Source organism: Pinus tabuliformis, chromosome 2_1 (genome assembly GCF_031772625.1).
Source record: "Pinus tabuliformis cultivar Carrire ecotype Pingquan chromosome 2_1, CPIR1, whole genome shotgun sequence".
NCBI lineage: Eukaryota > Viridiplantae > Streptophyta > Pinopsida > Pinales > Pinaceae > Pinus > Pinus tabuliformis.
Window position 1 is genome coordinate 378,570,160 of NC_142299.1, and position 20,468 is coordinate 378,590,627.

The window sequence follows — 20,468 nt, forward strand, 5'->3', positions numbered from 1 at the left end:
CCTAGGCAGGGCAACTTTGTCGAATTGGGATGAGATGTGGTCAACTCTCAAGCAAGAGGAGCTGAGGAGATACTTGGTCAAGTGTAAGCTTGATCAAAGCAGCAACAGTGGGTCGAAGCCTGAGGAGGAGGATGAGAATGCAACCCTTGCATCGAAGGGGCAGCAGGAGCAGCGTAGGCAAAAGAAGGACATCTCGAAGATAAAATGCTTCAGGTGTGGTGAGATGGGTCGCTACGCAACACAGTGCCCTCTCAGGAAGAAGGACAAAGATGAGAAGCACGATCCGAAGGCTGCACTCGCGAAGATTGAGGAGTTCACCATGACAGTTGAGATACCTCCAGGAGGGAGGTGGGCTGATTTGGAGTTGTAGTTCGAAGGAGCTACAAATGGGTAGGATCCTTGAGGAATCCACCTCTCAGAGCCCAAATCAGAAGTAGCAGGATGGACTAGTGTCGGATGGTGCCGAGAAGTGTCAGAGAGAGTTGTAGTGGCTAAGAGCGCCAGAGACTGAACAATGCAGAGCAGAGTTGGAAACAGTGCAGATGGCACAAAGCAGAGGTTAGCAGCGATGCAGTAGATTCAGAGGTTCAACACAAAGACTAGCAGTAGTCAGGCTCCAACATTCACATGGTATCATACTGAACACAATTAGTTCAGTAATTTGGGATGTTTTTCTGTTGCTGATGCAGTAGCAACGATAGTTTGCAGTGCAGGGGCAGTTGGCAGTGGCAGTGGCAGTAGCAGTATGGATGCAGTGTTGACAGTGGCAGGGTCAGCAACAATATAGATGCAGCATTTGCGCAGTGGTTGGTGGACAACATGTCAAACATCAACAACACAGAGGAAGATGTTACAGAATAAAGTGATGCTTCAACAGGTAGCATTACTAGAGCACTTTCCTCGCTAAGAGGGAGTGTTGATTTCTGATAGTATCGAATGTGCTCTAAGTCTCAAATTTTGTAGGGAGGCTTGGGCACATGTATTCCAAAGAACCCAGAAAGCGTTTTGGGAAATTCCACCCAGAAACAATCTTATTAAAATAATTAATTATTTGTAATGGGACCCAAAGTCTAAACTTAGGAAAATAAAATAATTAATGGGTATTAGTCTAACTGTGGGTGTAACTTCTAGAAGAACACGAGGATCAAGCAAAAATGATCTTAGCCATTGATTAGCTTCTAATCTGGGCCGTTGAATGTCAACGAGGAGATTATTTAAGAAGGTTTGAGGGTCATTTGGAAAGATACACAAAGAGTTCAGAAGTTTGATTTTCTGAAGCAGAGCAACTGCCGGGAGAATTTCAGTAGTGAGTTGTTGTAGTGAGGGGCAGGGAAAGTTTGGTCGGAGTGTCTTCTCTTGAGCCAGGATATGCAACAGAGAGGCAGAGAGACACCGGGAGGCAGTGCAGTAGCTAGGAGGGGTTGGCGCTAAGCCAGAAAGGAGGGGTTGGCGTTGAGCCAGAAGGGCTCATGCAGAGGCAATGCAATCCTCCAAGTAGAAGTCCGAAAATTTGCTGGGGTTTAATGTTTTGAGCCGAGAGGGTTGACGTCAGAGCTCTGGGAGAGAAAATCGATCTAGCGCTAGTGTGACGTAGTGCCTTAGAGGTTGACGCAGGTCCCACGCAGGGTCAATGCAGAAATAGCAGGGGACACATTGGTTCAACTGCCGAATCAGCCGGGGACACATTGGTTCAACTGCCGAATCAGCCGGGACTTGCCAGGTAGAGTGAGGAAATCTCACAAATTTCTTCTGCCAGTCATATTTCTTTGTAACTGGATTGCGGGAAGGGCATCCAAAAGTTGTATTCGGGAAACCACTGCATAATAATAAAAACCTTAGATCTGTTGCACCAGTTTTCCCGCATTGGGTTTTTTCGGGGGTCCAAAAACAACTGTGTCATTTGTGTGTATCTTTCTCTAGTGTTAAGTTTCTTGTTTCGGCATATTATTTAAATGGTGTAGGCGGCAGTGTATGTATTTCGATGTTTGCCGTAGGAAACTGCAAATAACTTGTTCATGTAAATCTAACAAGTAGAAGAAATATAATCAGTGTTGCAGTAGGAATTCCCAGGTTAAGGAATTTTCACAAATAATATAGTACTTGTCAAAAGAGTGACCTGCTTGATGATGATGTCTTCAAATATCTAGATGCTCCCAGGATTTCCAAGAGACTTCAAATATATCCTAGAATAATGACTTCTAGGATGGCTGGTGCAATAATAACTTCAAACTGCTCCAAATAAGAATGATGATGCTTTGAAGAGTGTAGATGATGTTACTAAGAATCTTGATGTTCCTTAAGTGATGACTTCTTGTAGAGATGTCTTCCAAAATGATTGATGATCAAAGAGCTTCCAAGAGAGAGAGATTGATAAGATGATGATCTTCTTCAAAAAGATGATGAGTAACCAAGAGTCTTCAATGATAGAGAGAGATGAATAGCTGATGTAATAGTCTTCCTTTGAGTCTTTTTCCCTATTCCCTTTGCAAATGGTGTCCTCAAAAGTAGCTTGGATGGATGTCTTCTACTTATGTCAACAAGAGTGATCTTCAAGCTGCCTTCTCCTCACCTTAGCTCTGATACCATGTTGAGAAATCAATAGGGCAGCGGATTAGGGATGATTTCTCTTAACTGATAATTGCTTGTGACTATATGTTAACTTCTTATTAATTTTATTATGTTCTTCTTCATCAAACAGTTACCAAAACATAAACATGTTGATCACAACAAGACAATGAACACATGATATAGGCTCCAAGCCAGGGCAAAACTCCACAAGGGGGAAAACCCAGTGAACTCTTCTCTTCTTATAGAATCAGATCAATGTGAGAAATCCAAGACCCAAAATCCAAGACCAAGACCTCCCACAAGACCCAAGTCAGCCCTCCTTCCAAATTTGTTCAATAAGTCAAAGTCAACTCAAGTCAACAGTAGTCAAAGCCTTCCAAATCTGGTCAAACTTCAGATTTTCGGCCCCTTCAATAGGTCTGCAATTTTCAGCCCCTGCAACTCCCTACAACATTGCACGTGTGACAAAAACTAGGGCAGAAAAACTTCGCATGTGTGGCAGATTTCTCTCCTTTGACCCTTGCTCTCTCCTTTGACTTTTGCTCTTTTCTTTGACTTCTTCACTGGTTTTATCTCTCTTCTTGGCACAAAAATTGAACTTGCTTGTGATAATCCAAATGAGAACAAGTTGCACTGTATTTATACACATCCAGGAGGTCGAATGGGTCCCTTCTAGGGCTGACTTGGTCTTGTGGGGACAAAATTGACAATTTTGACTCAAATAAAATTCTTTTTCTTGCTTCTTTCAAAAGTCCAAATGGGACTTGACTCCAGTACAATAGATTGACTTATGACAAATATTATTTTGACTCAATAAACCCTAGAAGCATGAAAAACATGCTTGACCTAAATAGCAATTTGACTTGAGCATGAAATACATGCTATAAAAATTCTTTTTCTTCTCTTGCTTTTTACATGAAATATACAATGACATAATAACAATGATAATTATGAAGACCGAACCTAGTTACATTTTCCAACATAAATAAGCCCTAATCGACAATAAAACAAAAAGAGAAATGATTTTTATAATTTAAGAGATTACCACAACAGAGATGGACTAGTGCCTTCTCAATCCAAGGCACATGGAGTCTAGGAATCAAACAATTTAAAGGTTCCTTGGAGAGACAACCAAGGAAAATTTTAAGGATGGAAAATTTTCTTGAAGTTTAAAACATTGGCGAATCTCACTAATACCTAATATGCAAATTATAAATGTTTATTGATATATTTGTAAAATTAATCAAATTTATAATTATTTTATATATAGTCTCTCTATAATGTTGGCGATTTTTAAGGTAAAATAATTTTATATTCTAAAATTTGGGCGAATCGAATTTTATAAAATTGGAAATTGGCGAATCTTTTTTGTGGAAAAATCATGGAAAATTAGCCCACTGGGCGAACATTAGCCCCTAAAATTTTCCATGGAGACAACAAGATCCAAACAAAATGAGGTCAAGTAAACTAACTTAACCTAAGGTTTGAGATCAGGGTTCTCAAATTTTCAACATGATTAACATAAAGACAAAACTATCTCTATTCCTTATATATTTGGAAGAAGGGTTTAGTTTAACAAGGACAATGAAGCAGATACCAAATAAGCTAACTTAGCACGTGAGCATTCATCCAATATTTAATGTTAAAGCAATGAAAGTACTTTGCACAAGTATCACTTTCAAATGTCTCAATAGCTTGTGATTGTATACAAGTTGCCAGATTTAGGTATGGGAGGGCTATCATTGGTCCTGTTAGCACAAATTTCTACTCTGCTTGTAAATAAGAATATCTTTAAAAAATCTACAGCAGAAATTAGTGAAACATCTAGGAAAATCTGCCCTTAGTGTCACTGGCAAATCTCCCTCTCCTTTCAGGCTGGTGCGTGCCACCTCAGCTAGGTGTCACTGGTTCTAGCAAGTGCTATTTTCACCCATAAATCTGGAACATAACATGTAGAAAAACAGCAAACTACTGGATGTTTGACCAGCAAGTTAGTGGCCAAACAAATTTGTAAAATACCCAGTGTTTTAATAAGTGTAATGATCTCTAGCAATCTACTTTTTATATGGAAAATAATTAGGTAAAATTTTAAGAAGGGTATTTAAATGGCAGATTTCACCAAAGAAAATAGCTTAAAAACTTTTGCCAAATTGCATAAGATACCACTGAGACGCCAGATAAACCCAGAGAAATTTTCCCATTTATTTACTATAATTGGGAGGGCTATCATTGGTCCTGTTAGCACAAATTTCTACTCTTCTTGTAAATAAGAATATCTTTAAAAAATCTACAGCAGAAATTAGTGAAAAATCTAGGAAAATCTGCCCTTAGTGTCACTAGCAAATCTCCCTCTCCTTTCAGGCTGGTGCGTGCCAACCTCAGCTAGGTGTCTCTGGTTCTAGAAAGTGCTATTTAGTATTTTCACCCATAAATCTGGAACATAACTAATCAATGAATGAATTGAATTGATTTTCCATGAGCAAATGAAGCTCAATAAATAATACAGAGATATTTACAAGAATAGAAACAACGAGTTTCTATTAGGAAATAGAAACAACAAGTTTCTTCTAAGAAACTGCTAATACGATAAAATAGAAACAGCAAATACGATCACAGATGATCTTATCCGAATGAGCATTAAACACTAAATAACATTATTCTAATACCCTCCCTTAATGCTCAATCTATTTACAATACCGATAGACCCTCTGAATTTTACGAACTTATCAGGACCAAGGGGCTTGGTGAAGATGTCTGCGGGCTGCTCTGTTGTGGTAACATATCACAACTGAACAAATCCATCTTCAACAAGTTGGCAAATGTAGTGGCAATGAGTTTCCACATGCTTTGTTCATTCATGGAAGATTGGATTCTTGGCAAGTTTGAGCACTCCCTGATTATCACAGAACAAGGGAGTAGGACCTGTTTGGGAAACATACATATCGGCAAGCATACGTCGAAGCCAAACTGCCTCATAAGATGCCTTAACTGCTCCTTGATATTCTGCTTCTGTTGAGGAGAGAGCCACTGCTTGCTGCTTCTTTCTAGTCCAGGTGACAGCATCGGATCCTAGACTAAACACATACCCAGCTGTAGATTTACGGTCATCAACCGAACCAGCCCAGTCAAAATCTGTGTAAACACTGAGTGTAGGATCGGAACTCCGAGTGTACAGAAGTCCATAATCAGGAGTGCCATGCACATAACGGAGCACACGCTTCGCTGCTATCCAATGATCAGCCTTAGGAGCTGACATGAAGCGGGAAATGTAGCTCATTGCAAAACTGATGTCAGGTCTAGTGGCAGTAATGTAGATGAGGCTGCCCACTAATTGCCTGAACAAAGTTTCATCCACAAGGGGTGAGGATGACTGAGTTGGAGTTTGAGTCCTGGTTCCATTGGAGTCGTGGTAGGTTTGCAATCCTGCATTCTGAACCTGTCCACAAGATTTCTGGCATACTTGGACTGAGAGAGAAAGATGCTATTCTTAGTCTGCTAGACTTCAACCCCCAAACGGTAATGAAGGAGTCCCAAATCTGTCATATCAAAAGTGCTGCACAAATCCTGTTTGATCCCATGGATCAAATGTGCTGAACTGCCGGTAATGATAAGGTCATCCACATAGACAATCACAAACAAAATATCATCACCAGTATGCTTGATATACAGATTTGCATCAGATGGGCTCCGCTGAAAGCCATGATCTGTTAGGTACTTATCAATTTTCATGTACCAAGCCCGAGGAGCTTGTTTCAGACCATAGAGTGCTTTGACTAATCTACAGACTTTCTGTTCTTGACCAGCAACTTTGAATCCTGGAGGTTGTGTCATGTAGACTTCTTCCTGTAAGTCACCATTCAAAAAATCACTCTTTACATCCATCTGATGGACTTTCCAACTGAACTGAGCTTGTAAGGCAAGGACGAGCCGTATGGTACTCATCTTAGCTGTAGGAGCAAAAGTCTCCTCATAGTTGATGCCTTCCTTCTGTGATAACCTTCGAGCAACAAGGCGAGCCTTATACTTGTCTAGGTTTCTGTCAGCTTTGTATTTCACTTTATACACCCATTTGCAGCTAATGGGCTTCTTCTCTGGAGGAAGATCAGAAAGGATCCAAGTGTGATTCTTCTGAAGACTCTGGAATTTAGCTTCCATAGCCTGTTCCCACTCAGGTATACCCTTAGCCTCTGAATAGGTTTGAGGCTCAAAGATACTGTGTAGGTTAGCCATAAGAGCAAAATTTACTGTAGACTGCTGAGTGCTCTTATTTCTGGAAGTCCTACCTTCAAGGAGCTCATTATCCCGGAGATCACCAATAGTTTTAGCCCACCATTTAGGCCGGAGAGTAGAGGAACTAATATCAGGAGGAGGTGGGGGAGGTTCAGGAGCAAGAGGAACAACAAGAGGAGGATTATGTTCCGGAGGAAGCTCAGGTAGTGCAGCATCAAATACTGATGTTGCATCATCCCTCCCATCAGGTGGACCTAACGGAAGAAGAACACTGTGAGACGGATCCTCAGAACACTGCTCAAAAGAAAGAGGCTGAAAGAACCCTTTGTCTTCATCAAATACTATGTCGCGACTGAAGCTAAGACGACCAGTGTCTATATCTATCAGCCTATAGGCCTTGTGGTGATCACTGTACCCTGTCATCATGAGTTTCTGGCTTTTGGAATCCAACTTAGAACGCTTAGCAGCTAGAATCCAAACATATGCAACCGAGCCAAACACTTTGAGGTGACTGATCTTAGGCTTACGGCCAGACCAAACCTCTTCTAGAGTTTTCCCTTTAACAGCCCGAGTAGGTGATCGGTTAAGAAGATAGATAGCAGTAAACACTACTTTAGCCCAAATTTTTTTCGGAACACTCTTGTGTTGTAACATGGAACGAGCCATTTCAACAACCATACGGTTGCAACGTTCAACAACACTGTTCTGCTAAGGAGTGTAGGGTGTAGTTAACTGGCATTTGATGCCATGGGTATCACAGAAGTTGGAGAAAGCAGAAGAACAAAATTCTCCCCCCCCCCATTATCTGTCCTAAGAGTTGCAATATTACAGCCAGACTCTTTTTCAACCAAGGATTTAAACTTCTGAAAGATATTAAATACATCAGATCTATTTTTTAGAAAATACACGCACATCTTTCTACTGAAATCATCTACAATAAGCAAAAAATATTTGCAACCAATAATAGAAGATGCATTCATAGGGCCAAAATATCAGCATGAATTAACTGGAGTACCTTAGATGCGTGCCAAGATTCTCCATCCTTGAATGAAGACCGATGTTGCTTGCCAGCTTGATAGGTGCCACACACTCCCAACTGCTGAGTCTGAATATTAGGTAACCCCGACACAAGTCCCTCCCGAGATAGCTGAGAGAGACATTGAATGTTGAGATGCCCATATCTTTGATGCCACAGAGTGCTGATGGGAGAAATACGAGCTGCTAGAGCCACTTCTGGAGAATCACCGGTGTCAAGAAGCCTGTATAGGCCATGATCTTCTAGGCCAACAGCAACCGTAAGACAAGTGTCCCTGTCAATAATGGAACACTTGTGTGCACTGAACACCACATCGAGCTGAGGAGAGTTCCTCATAATCTGACTGATAGACAACAGACTAATCTCCATACTAGGAACATAGTACACATTCAGGAAGATGAGTATGCGCCCACCAGACTGGATCTGAACTATACCTCGACCAACTACTGTGTACTCCTCACCTCCATCGAATACCACAGAATCACTGAAAGATGTGAAGTCAATAAACCAATTATGCTGGTGAGAGAAATGGCGTGATGCACTAGAGTCAATGTACCAGGCAGAAGACGGAACATGATTTGATGACCTCTTAGCCATAAAGGCATAAAAGGCAGATTCTGTCTGCTCGGAATGTTCTGCAACATTTGCTGTCTGATAGGACCCTCCCTGTTTTTTTTGTTCTGAAGCAATCCGTTGTCAGCAATCTTTCTTCATGTGACCAAACTTGTGACAGTAATTACACTGTACATTTTTCTTTCTAGCGAGGTCAAAAGGTTGGGAAGAACCTTTCTACTGAAAAGATTGAGAAGACTGATATTTGGCAGCAAAAGCATTTTCTGAGGAGGCTGATGAAGCACCACTACCAAACTGTTGTTTCCAACGATCCTGCTGCATGAGTTTGGTGCATAACTTCGGAAACTTCATATCAACATTAGTGGAGGTAATGTTGAGTGTTTCTATGAAGTGCTCATAAGGTTTTGGTAGACTTTTTAGAGTGATGACTACCATACCTTCTTCCTCCATGGTCCGACCAATGGCTTTGAGCTGATCTCGAATGTCTTTAATCCTGTTAAGATGTTCCTGTAAATACATATGTTCTTCCATCATGATGGAGAATAACTGATTCTTGAGAAAAAATGCTCTGCTCTTGTCGGATGTCTCGTGTAATTCCTTTAAATGTTGCTAGATTTGGGCAGCTGTCTTGCCAGAAGGAATTTGTGGTAACTGATCATCAGTCACAGAGAGCTTGAGAAGCATAACAACTTCTCGATTTCGATCGTCAAACTTATCCTGATCTGTACCAGGTGTACCAGGACTGAGCTCTTTTCCTAAAACAAGTTGATCAAGACGCCTATATTCAAAAATGGTCAACATTCTCTGTTTCCAGATGTTATAATTGGTGCCAGTAAAGCGCTGACTGCCTTCCAACATCAGATTGGTTAGCGAAGCCATCTGCATGTTTTCCAAGATATAGAAAAACACCAAAATGAATCCGGCACGGATTTCAATGTAGATGTCGCTGATCTGGTCAAACTCTTGACAGATGCTGATAAAAGTATGAAAGAGAATTAGAAATCGTTCTGAGAAACTTAGGTAGGAAGAAATGCCCAATGCTGATTGCTCCACGTAGTATCGAACATACGTTCAGCACCCTTGTTGCTGCTCGGTTCTTTATGGCTCTCTTCAAGACAGTTTGGAGAGCAGTTTCACGGAAAAAAATCGAGGCACAGTAAGCATCAAAACATCAATCTATCAACTACAGCTGGGCTGCCCAGCCTTTTGTTCTTCAACAGCTTTGACCGACAATCTCTGTTCTGATAAAACAACCTGCAAATATGTAGAATTTTGAACAGATGCGTGAATATATACGGAGACTTGAAGTCGTGCTGTGAAGCTTGACAGCCAATGCACAGAAACTTCGGCGACTGTGGAACTGGTTCAGCCTTCTGATGATCCGACACAGTCCACTCTCCGCTACAGGTACGCTAGGTGGCTAGGGCAAGGCAGATCAGATCTAGCATATATATGCGTCCCTTTCTCTTATCTCTGCGTCTGGCACACTCGCGTTTTCTGGAGCTGTCACAGTGAATGCAAAGAGGAGAACGCAAAGAACGTCATGAGGAATGCGAAGAGGAGAACGCAAAGAACGCATTTTCTGGAGCTGTCTCGTGCTGATAAGTTTGAATAAGTTTGATGCAGCAGATATCCACGGCAAAAAAATACGCCCGACTCTCGTGGTGGTCACGCTTGCAAACGAAAACTGCATGCGCATTAACTAAGGCACCAACACCATTGATTCGAATCACTGCAAAAGCATGGCGAGTTGCTGAAGTGCAACACAGTGATGTAAAAAAAATATAAAACCCGCGGGTGCAAATTTAAACAGCGACGTTCAAATGAGCAGAAGTCCTGCCAGCGTGGCTACGGCGAGGATGATTCCGACTGGGGTCTCTGTTAAGCCAAGGAGTTCAGAAGGGTATTCGGGCTCTGCCCGGATGTATCACCGTTCCGCGCCGGTAAACGTACCCCCGTGGTCTAAAAGTAACCAGACTTCGATGAAATCCCAGCTTATGGCGAACGATGATGAGAATGATGAAGAGAGGCTGCCAAAAAAAAATCAGATTCCAAGAGCAATTTCGAAATGAGCCACAGAATGTTTTCCAGCAATGAAAAAATTATTTCGAGAGATACTTGTGCTCTTATACCATAATCAATGAATGAATTGATTTTCCATGAGCAAATGAAGCTTAATAAATAATACAGAAATATTTACAAGTATAGAAACAGCAAGTTTCTATTAGGAAATAGAAACAGCAAGTTTCTTCTAATACGATAAAATAGAAACAGCAAATAAGATCACAGATGATCTTATCCGAATGAGCATTAAACACTAAATAACATTATTCTAATAATAAAATGTAAAAAAACAGAAAGCTACTGGATGTTTGACCAGCAAGTTAGTGGCCAAACAAATTTCTAAAATACCCAGTGTTTTAGTAAGTGTAATGATCTCTAGCAATCAACTTTTTATATGGAAAATAAATAGGTAAAATTTTAAAAAGGGTATTTAAATGGCAGAATTCACCGAAGAAAATAGCTTAGAAACTTTTGCCAAATTGCATAAGATACCACTGAGACGTCAGATAAACCCAGAGAAATTTTCCCAGTTATTTGCTATAATTGGCTTGTTTAAAAAGGTTCATTGATTATCATGTAAAGATGATATAACCCCCTTTAATGATGGGCATTTTATCACTTCATTGGAGGCGGAATGTTCTGTAAGAGTTCTTTTTACTTTGATATGTATGAAATATGTATGGAACTCTAGGGACAAGTTGCTATATAAGAGGGGGTAGAGTTCAAGCTAAATTGGCTTTTGTTTTTGTTTATTTCCCTTGCCATTCCTTTGCATTTTAACATTTGGCTTATGCTTTTTTTCCTTCTTTTTTGTATCTGCTTCAGCTTTGAGCATTTCCAGCCCCTTCTCATAGGATGAGGTATATAAGGAACCAACAAGAGCAACTGACAACAAACAGTCAAAATATGGGAGAACGAATAAGAGAAAGTATGACAAGTATTTAAGTAACATGGAACACTATCAAAGTTAGAGTTTCTATGGATATCTATGTTGTGATATCGATTAAATTCTAATTGTAGTCATACACGTTAATATCCCATTAATTTGAATGTGCCAACTTTTAAAATTTCTTAAATATAGTGGGGGAGAATATTATCATAGACAAGAGCGTTAATGCACTGTAATCTGACAATGCTATCTTGATCCCTCATTGATGCTTATTTTGAACCTTATATTGTCTGTTTTTTCACTATATTATCCAATCTTCTCACTCATCTTTAATGCCTTTCTACTCACTCTTAATTAAAGTTTTCAACCTTGATAATGACAGTCTCTCATCACTTGTTCATTATAGTTTGTTCACGAGGAGTTGATTTCATTATCTTTCTATCACACACTGCTCTGTTTATGCTACAGTTCTTATGGAAATTCTATTATTAGCAGTAGTCTGGATGAGGAAAAGACCGGCTAAATCCATTTTCTGGAAAAAAGGAATATGATTTTTAGGAGGAAAGCATCATTTACCGGTGCCAACTTTACATCCTTCACATTTTGGTTGGTTTTATGATAATGTTGACCATGCCCTATTCATAACTGGACAACACAAGTTTATGGAACACTCTCATAGTAAGCATGTATACGTTTCATTTCTTATATGTCTTGGAATTACGATGTTTTCACAAAGTTGTTATTTACTGGCTGTATCACTTATTTTTATCAAATTTAACTACTACAGAAATTTAGGGTTCTTTTTGTTATCATCCTGTTCAGCGAATGAATGACACTTAGATGCAGGTAAATAATGCAGGTGTCAATTTTAATACTGGCTCGAGCAACTCAGTGGAATATGCAGAGACTGTGATACAAACAAATTATTATGGTACTAAAAGAATGACAGAGTCTATGCTTCCTCTTATGAAACCTTCCTCAGCAAGTGCTCGAATACTGAATGTCAGCTCACGACTTGGAAGGCTAAATGGAAGGCGCAATGTACGTATTAGGCACTCAGTAATTAACAAATTTACTTCCCTTCATATCTTGTTAGAAACCCAACTCTTCTTATATGGTTTGATTTTTTGTCTTCCTTTTGTCGATATGATTCAAAAGAGGAAATTTATTAATAGGATATTCCGAATTTTGCATCATAGCCATTCACATTATAACAAAATGTTGCCTGACAGAAAATTGGTGATGAGTTGCTAAGAAATCAACTTGAAGACGATGAGCATCTTACTGAAGCACTGATTGACACTACCGTTCAAAGTTTTATGGAACAAATTAGAGAAGGGACATGGGTATCTGGTGGTTGGCCACAAATTTTCACAGATTATTCAGTCTCAAAATTAGCTGTCAATGCTTATACTCGTTTTCTTGCAAGGAGGCTTTCTGGTCGTCCGGAAGGTCACAAGATCTATGTGAACTGTTACTGTCCTGGCTGGGTCAAGACTGATATGACTGGTTGGGAAGGTAACATAACAGCGGAAGAAGGTGCAGATACAGGAGTATGGACAATCTTGCTACCTCCTGAATCACTTTCAGGAAAGTTTTTCGCTGAAAGGCGTGAAATACGCTTCTGAATTAGCCTATGATTTATCCTAGTACCCTATACTTCACCGACTCCAAAAAAAGTTCGTTCTCACTGATTGTAGGGTGTCAACATTATGAGATATTAACTAAAGGACCGATTGGTTCTATTTTTTTTGAATAAAACATCTAATAGCAGATTTCTACAATATTTCTCATTCCGCTTCGTTCTATTTTAGCTCTAAACAGAACTGAACATCTTAAAAAGGTTATGGACATAATGTTTTCTTCTGGATATAATATTACGTATCAAGCTAGAAAATTATTTAGACTGTATAACAAGAGAAGACAAAATGCATACAGCTTTTGTCTGTATCTGTTACAAGTGATGCTGTAAAGGGTTACATTTTGAATTTGAACCAAGCTTTCACCTGTATCTGATATAAGCGATGTTCTAAAGGGTTATATTTTGAATTTGAAGCAAATTGTGTAACAGTTCTAGGAAGACTGCTGGCTTAGTGAAAGTTTTCCAGCAACAATAGTAACGGGAATGATTGGGCTCTACTTTCACTCAAATCCCATCTATCTAGTCCCCAAGATTACAACAGAGATAGATGATATATGTAATGAAAAGTTATGATGTAAATAGAAAATTGCAGTACCTGGGTACGGAGCATGGAGGTTGTGTCCTGCTTTGATTGACATGCTTCCTTAGTGGAGATTAAATATTCTGTTTCCCAAGGAAAACCTCACAGTGAAATACTAGGAACTTCTCTGCATTAGAATTTAGTGGTTGGTTCCCAATGGAAATGTAATATTCCTAACCGAGAATATTCCTCAAACCCCAGCAAAATCTCAAACCAAATATGTGCAAATGATATAATAAACCAGAAGTGATAAAATAACAATGGAACAACATATAATAATGTAAACTGGAAATATAAGCAGATACACAAGAAATGCAGCGAGAAATGCTAAGCCATTTTATTATACTGAGCAATAAATGAGTACAAGAGGTGATTAGACAGATGGCACCTCGACTTGCACAAGGCAAGTGAAGAAATACTCTCAGAATGACAAGAATGGCCTCTCTGTGTGGACGCTGCTGCTGTACCGCTGCTGCTGCTAGAAAACAAATGATGATTTGGGGCTGCTCCCCTCCTCGGAAAAAGCTGAAACTCTGGATTCGGGCTCTACTCAAGAAACCCAGAAAAACCCAGAAAGCTTTCCTAGAATGGCCTCACACTGATCTGCGTCCCAGCTGCTGGAAAACTGCCGTGCTACTGTTGCTGCTGGAAATTGAATGAGGATTTGGGGTTGTTCCCCTCAAAAAAAGCTGAAACTTTGGAATCAGACTCTACTAAAAAAAGAAAAACCCAGAAAGCTTTTCTAAAATGGCCAACCCCCGAAAATCACCCTCTTGGGGTTTTGCGCAGTTCCTCAAAGACGCTGATGAAACTGCAGCTGAAATGCTGATGAAATTGCTGCCGAAATGCTGATGAAACTACTGTGGGAATGCCAATGGAAATACTTTGCCCGAGCAGGCACTCGAAGTCCTCCGGGGCTAAGGGTGAGATCTCCGAATAGAGACACTCAATGCACTAAACAGTGCTGCAAACTAGCTAAACAACTAGCGTGCTTTAAGTCGAAATGACTATCACAAATGCTCATAACCAGAATGATCCCAAATGAGGGGGTTCATCTCTATCTTATAGCCTTTGCCTCTCACAATCCATAGGCTCACTTTCTCCTGTGTGATCTCCTTCTTGACATGTGTTCCTTCCCTCCTGCGCAGTCCCTCCGTGTGTCTGCATGGGCCCCATTTCTGCATCCCCCTTTGGCCCCCTTGATTCCCCTTAAGTCACAACGTTGTGCTACCTAGGAAGTGACTTTTTATCAATGTTCCACCAAGACTCCGGTGCGGGGAGACGCGGGTGCGGGGAGACGCACAAGGGGGACGTGTGGGAGTACCCTCAAATTTTAGGGAAATTTCGGGGGTGCGGGGAGTCGTCGAGGTATATATATATATATATATATATATATATATATAAAATCCAAGTTGATATTCATTGTTCATTGTTCAATAATGAAAGCATAAAAATATTAAATAGACAATTGAAATTTGAGTCATTGATCCATCCTCATCATTCATTTTAATACAAACATCATTCATATGACATACTCAAGTGACAAGTCTCATTATTGAATTAATTATTATTCATACATACCATGAGATTCGAAAAACAAAAATAAAAATCAATAATAAAATATTCAAATACATTGATCGATAACTCATTCAAATCAACATTGCGTGGAAATGGAAATGACTTTGGGTTGAAATGAAGTGAGCTTTTAACTTTAAGTTTTGCCTTTCATGTCTTTTAGGTTTAGGCTTTTAAGTTTTAGTTATTTAGTTTTAATTTTAATTTTTTTTTAGACTTTTAAGTTTTAGTTATTTAGTTTTAATTTTAGTTAAAAAAAAATTAATGGTTTTGATTTTTGAATTTTTTTATTTTTAAGTCTTATTAGACAAATTTAAAGGGGGACGCCCAGGCACACCCTTTTTGGGGAGTCTAGACTCCCACACTGAAGGGGGACGCCCAGAAGCACCCTTTTTGGGGAGTCTAGACTCCCACACTAAAGGGGGACGCCCAGAAGCACCCTTTTTGGGGAGTCGTGGGGAGTCTAGACTCCCACACTGGGGAAACGCACCCCCTTGCGTCTCCCCAAGACTCCCCAAAAAGGGTGCGTGGGGAAACGCACCCCCAAGAGACTCCCCGTCCCGGGTGCGTGGGGTGCGAGGGGTGCGCGCACTCAACCCTGGGGGACGCGTCCCCGTGGAACACTGCTTTTTATTCTAAAGTGAGTTATGTTCCCCCTTCCTCACTTTTTATTTACAAATAACTATAGAAGGCAAAAATTGAACAAAATCGAATATTCCAATTAGCCATAGCTAATTAGGAATATTACAGTCTCCCTCGGCAAAATGTTGCTTGTCCTCAAGCAACTGAAGTGATGGATGCTGTAAGATCTCCTCATTCTCCCAAGTGGCATACTCATCCGGCAAATTCTTCCACCTCACCAAGAACTCCCGGACCGTCCTGCTCCGAAACCATCTCTCCCTAGAGTCAATGATAGCCTCTGGCTGCAATACCAAATGCCCCTCATCATCCATGGGTGGTAGCTCAACCGTCACGGTCACCTGCTACCCCAATGCCTTCTTCAGGCATGATACATGAAAAATGTTATGAATCTTGCTGCCTTGGGACAGCTCCAACTCATATGCAACCTGTCTAATCCTGTGTATCACCCTGTATGGCCCATAAAAGTGGGGTTTGAGCTTCTCAACCCCCTTCTGCTTCAGCGATGACTGTCGGTATGGATGTAATCATAGGTAGACCATGTCCCCTACCTCGAACTGTCTCTCCACCCGACCCCTGTCGGCATACAGTTTTTGCTGGTTCTGCGTTGTAGCCATGTTATCCTTGAGAGCTCGGAGGATATCCTGACTCTCTTGGATCCAAATCTTGGCTCTAGAAGCCTTGCTATCACCAAACATCACGTTAGCAAAAGATAAAGGATGATTCATGATACCCATATAAGGCATAGAATGGTGACATACCAATGGACATGTGATGTGAAGTATTGTAGCAGTACTCCCCCGGATGTAGCCGCTTCACCCATGCTCGCTGCTGCCCACTGACATAGTTATGCAAGTAGCCCTCCAGCCACTTGTTAACTATCTTCGTCTGTCCGTCCATCTGTGGGTGATAACTCGGTATCAACTCCGTCCCCACCAATTAGAAAAGCTCCTGCCAAAACCTGCCCATGAAACGACTGTCTCTGTCACTGACGATGGTCTTAGGAAGACCATGTAGCCTGAAGATCTCCATGAAGAACAACTCGGCCACCTGTGTTGTTGTATAGTGTGCGAATATGGCAAAAAAATGTGTGTACTTCGTCAGTCGATCAACGATGATAAAGATACAATCATTGCCCTGTACCATGGGCAACCCTGTGATGAAATCCATCGAAATACTCTCCAATTTCCCCTCCAGAATGGGAAGAGGCTACAATAATCCGGCGGGATGGCTCATCTCTCCCTTGTTCCTTTGGCAAACATCGCACTCCCGGATGTGTTGGAGTACGTCCTCCTTGAGGCCCTTCCATGAGAACCTCTCCCTAATGGCCCTGTAGGTTTTGGTAAAACCTTGATGTCCTGCCAATGGGGAATCATGTGATGCCTAGAGTATCTTCTTCTTGAGCTGAGGCCCCTCAGTCAAGAAGATCCGGTCCCTGTAGTAGATGATCTCATCGACCACCCTATACCTGTCATCTGCCCCCTGCCCATCCAGAACCTCACATGCAAATATGTCCTTGGAGTACTCTACTAAGAGTCGAGCCCTCCAATCTGTATCCAAGCTCATAAGAGACAACGTGGCTGGTCTACGTGAAAGGGCATCTGCTACCACGTTGTTCTTACCTTTGACATACTCAATGTCAAAGTCATATGCTTGGATCTTACTGATCCACTTTTGCTGCCTCTCCTGTAGCTGCTTCTGCTCCAAAAAGAACTTGAGGCTGTTGTGATCAGTCCTCACCCTAAACCTGTTGCCTACCAAATACTGCCGGTACTTAGCCAATGCATGCATGATGGCCAGCATCTCCTTGTCGTATATGGAATACAACCTCTCGTGCGGAAGGAGCTTCCGGCTCTCAAATGCTATAGGGTGACCTCCCTGCATCAATACTGTGTCGATCCCCTCTCCCGACGCATCACACTCCAAAACAAATGGCTGCGTGAAATTTGGAAATGCAAGCAACTCATGGATAGCTCGCTCAATCTCATCTTGATAGGCCTTGGGGTGCTTATAGGGGGTGGTAATCACGGCCTGTATGCCTTGCTCAAGCTCGATGGTGTGCTCAAACCCCCGATCTGGTGGTTGTCCTAGTGGAATCTCCCCAAACACTATGGCATACAGATCAAGGGTAGACTGTATCTCTGGGTGTAACATCTATCCTATAGTTCCTGCCTCTAATGCACGCAGCTCCATTGCCCACTCTATGTCTCCCTTTTGGAACACTGCCTCCATCGATGAGCCGAGACAGTCTGAGGCGGATATGTGTGCTGTCCCCGTATCTTCTCATGCCTCCCTATCTTCTCATCATCCCACTCCATCTCTAGGGTCTTCCAATCTGTCGTGGCCTTCCCTAGAGTGATAAGCCACTGAACACCCAGTATCATGTTGGTGTCCGGAATATCGACCACAAAAAAGTGGTCAGTCAATGTGTAGGTGCCCATCGTCACTGAAAGCTCTGGAACATAACGAGCACACGTCATGGTCTGATCTCCTGGGACCAAGACTGAAAACCCATCGAAGCTCTCTATCTGTATACCTCTCCGCTCAACCATCTGGGCATCGATGAAGTTGTGGGTTGCCCCACTGTCAACCAAAACTGATACGCGCTGGCCACGTACTGTCCCTCGTACGCGTAGCGTCAGATACTTGGGAACTCCCCGCAACGCTGCAAGGGCCCCTCCGGTGGGTGCAAAAGATGCACCACTTGCTGCTGGTGGTGGAGGTGGCAAAGGTCCCTGTATGGCATGGCTATCTCCTGCCTCCACATCCTCCTCGTCATCCTCTTCTCCACTGCTCTCGGAGAATACCTCAATAAAATGTGCTTTACCAGCAACACATCTATGTCCTGGTGCCCATGGCTCCTGACAAGTGAAGCACAAGCGCTTCTTCTTCACCTCCCTCCTGGCATCATCGTCAAGCTGTACTCGTCCTGGATTCCCCTTTGGAGGTGGAATCCTCACATCCTTCCCCTTAAACTGGAAAGTCTGTCTCTGGGGGTAAGGTGTCCGGGTCCTGGTTAAGACATCTTGTAAGTCACGGGTCTTGTTGATAGCGTCCTGGAGCGTAGCTGGTCTAGTGGATCGAACTAGACCCCGAAGTGGCTCTGCTAACCCCTCAACATACATATAGACCCTCCGTGCCGTGGAGAGGTCTGGCACCATCACGGAGACCCTCAAGAAATCTGCAATGTAGGTCTCTGGGCTCCCTGTCTGTTTGAGCCTCGTCAGCTCAACGAAATGCTGCTCTGGATCCCTCCGATCAAATCGCTCCATCAGTCTCTTGGTAAACTCGACATATGACGTCACTGTGGAGTGCCCCAATGTAACCATCCCATGAAACCACCAATCCTAGGCCTTGTCATCCAAATGCAACATTGCCACCTTGATGGCCTCTGCCTCCGACATGTGGTTAAGCTGGAAATAAATGTCTAGCGTCTCCACCCAAGACTTTGCCGCACTGTTTGATGAGCCATCAAACATAGGCAAGTGGAATCTGCTTGCTGCACGGTGGGTGTCGCCATCATGGTAATGCCGGTACCCTTTGTGATGATCGCAGGGTCTACTATCTCGCTGGAGCTGAACAAAATCTTTGAATGAGAGGGCTTCCCTGAAATCCTGCCCATATGCCTGGTACTCTGCAAAATAATCGCCCATATGCCCGGGCTCTGCCTCCTGTTGGGCTGCGGCCCCTGTGTCTGCTCCTAAGAAGGTGGGCATGGTAGAGCATGTAGGGGCATGTGAGGCCCCCTGCTGCGCAGTATCACGCTGCTCTGGCAAGTGATGGGATGCACCTGATCCCTCACCGATCTGAAAAACTCGTGGGCTCTCCCGCTGTCTGGCCTCTACTGTCGTGAATCTCTGCCCCATCACCTCAATCTGCCTCGATAGATCCTGCACTGATTTGAGGAGCATATCCGCAAATCTCTTCCCGTCCTCGTCTGCCATCTGCTCTGCGTCCACTACTGGCTCTCTCTATTCTGCATCTACCACAGGTTCCTCTTGTTCTGCGTCTGCCATAGGAACACAATCTCCCTCTCCATAGGTATTCTCCAACCTACGCCCAGTGTCTCTGTATCTCTGACCTCTGTAATAGATATAGGGTTTTTCCCCTGGTGTCATAGATTGCTAGCTCCATAGGCTGAGCCAGATCTATGCTCTGATACCACTGTAATATTCCTAACCCAGAATATTCCTTAAACCCCAGCAAAATCTCCAACAAATATGTGCAAATGATATAATAACCCAGAAGTGATAAAATAACAGTGGAACAACATATAATAATGTAAACCGGAAATATAAGCAGATACACAAGAAATGTAGCGAGAAATGCTAAGCCATTTTATTATACTGAGCAATAAATGAGTACAAGAGGTGATTAGATAGATGGCACCTCGACTTGCACAAGGCAAGTGAAGAAATACTCTCAGAATGACAAGAATGGCCTCTCTGCGTGGACACTACTGTTGTGCTACTGCTGTTGCTAGAAAACAAATGATGATTTGGGGCTGCTCCCCTCCTCGGAAAAAGCTGAAACTCTGAATTCGGGCTCTACTCAAGAAACCCAGAAAAACCCAGAAAGCTTTCCTGGAATGGCTCCACACTGATCTGCGTCCTAGCTGCTGCTGGAAATCGAATGAGGATTTGGGGTTGCTCCCCTCCTCAAAAAAGGCTGA

At 42.2% G+C, this 20,468-nt stretch overlaps 1 protein-coding gene across 1 annotated transcript in view; it reads left to right on the plus strand.

Moving 5' to 3' along the window:
- Nucleotides 1-13,235, plus strand: part of LOC149200433 (short-chain dehydrogenase/reductase 2-like) — a 63,879-nt gene extending 50,644 nt beyond the window's left edge. The window contains exons 3-4 of the mRNA XM_089402739.1: nt 12,207-12,401; nt 12,593-13,235. Coding sequence (XP_089258865.1) covers nt 12,207-12,401; nt 12,593-12,988 — 591 coding nt within the window. The 3' untranslated portion in view covers nt 12,989-13,235. The remainder of the gene's footprint in view (nt 1-12,206; nt 12,402-12,592) is intronic.
- The last annotated feature ends 7,233 nt before the right edge of the window (nt 13,236-20,468 follow it).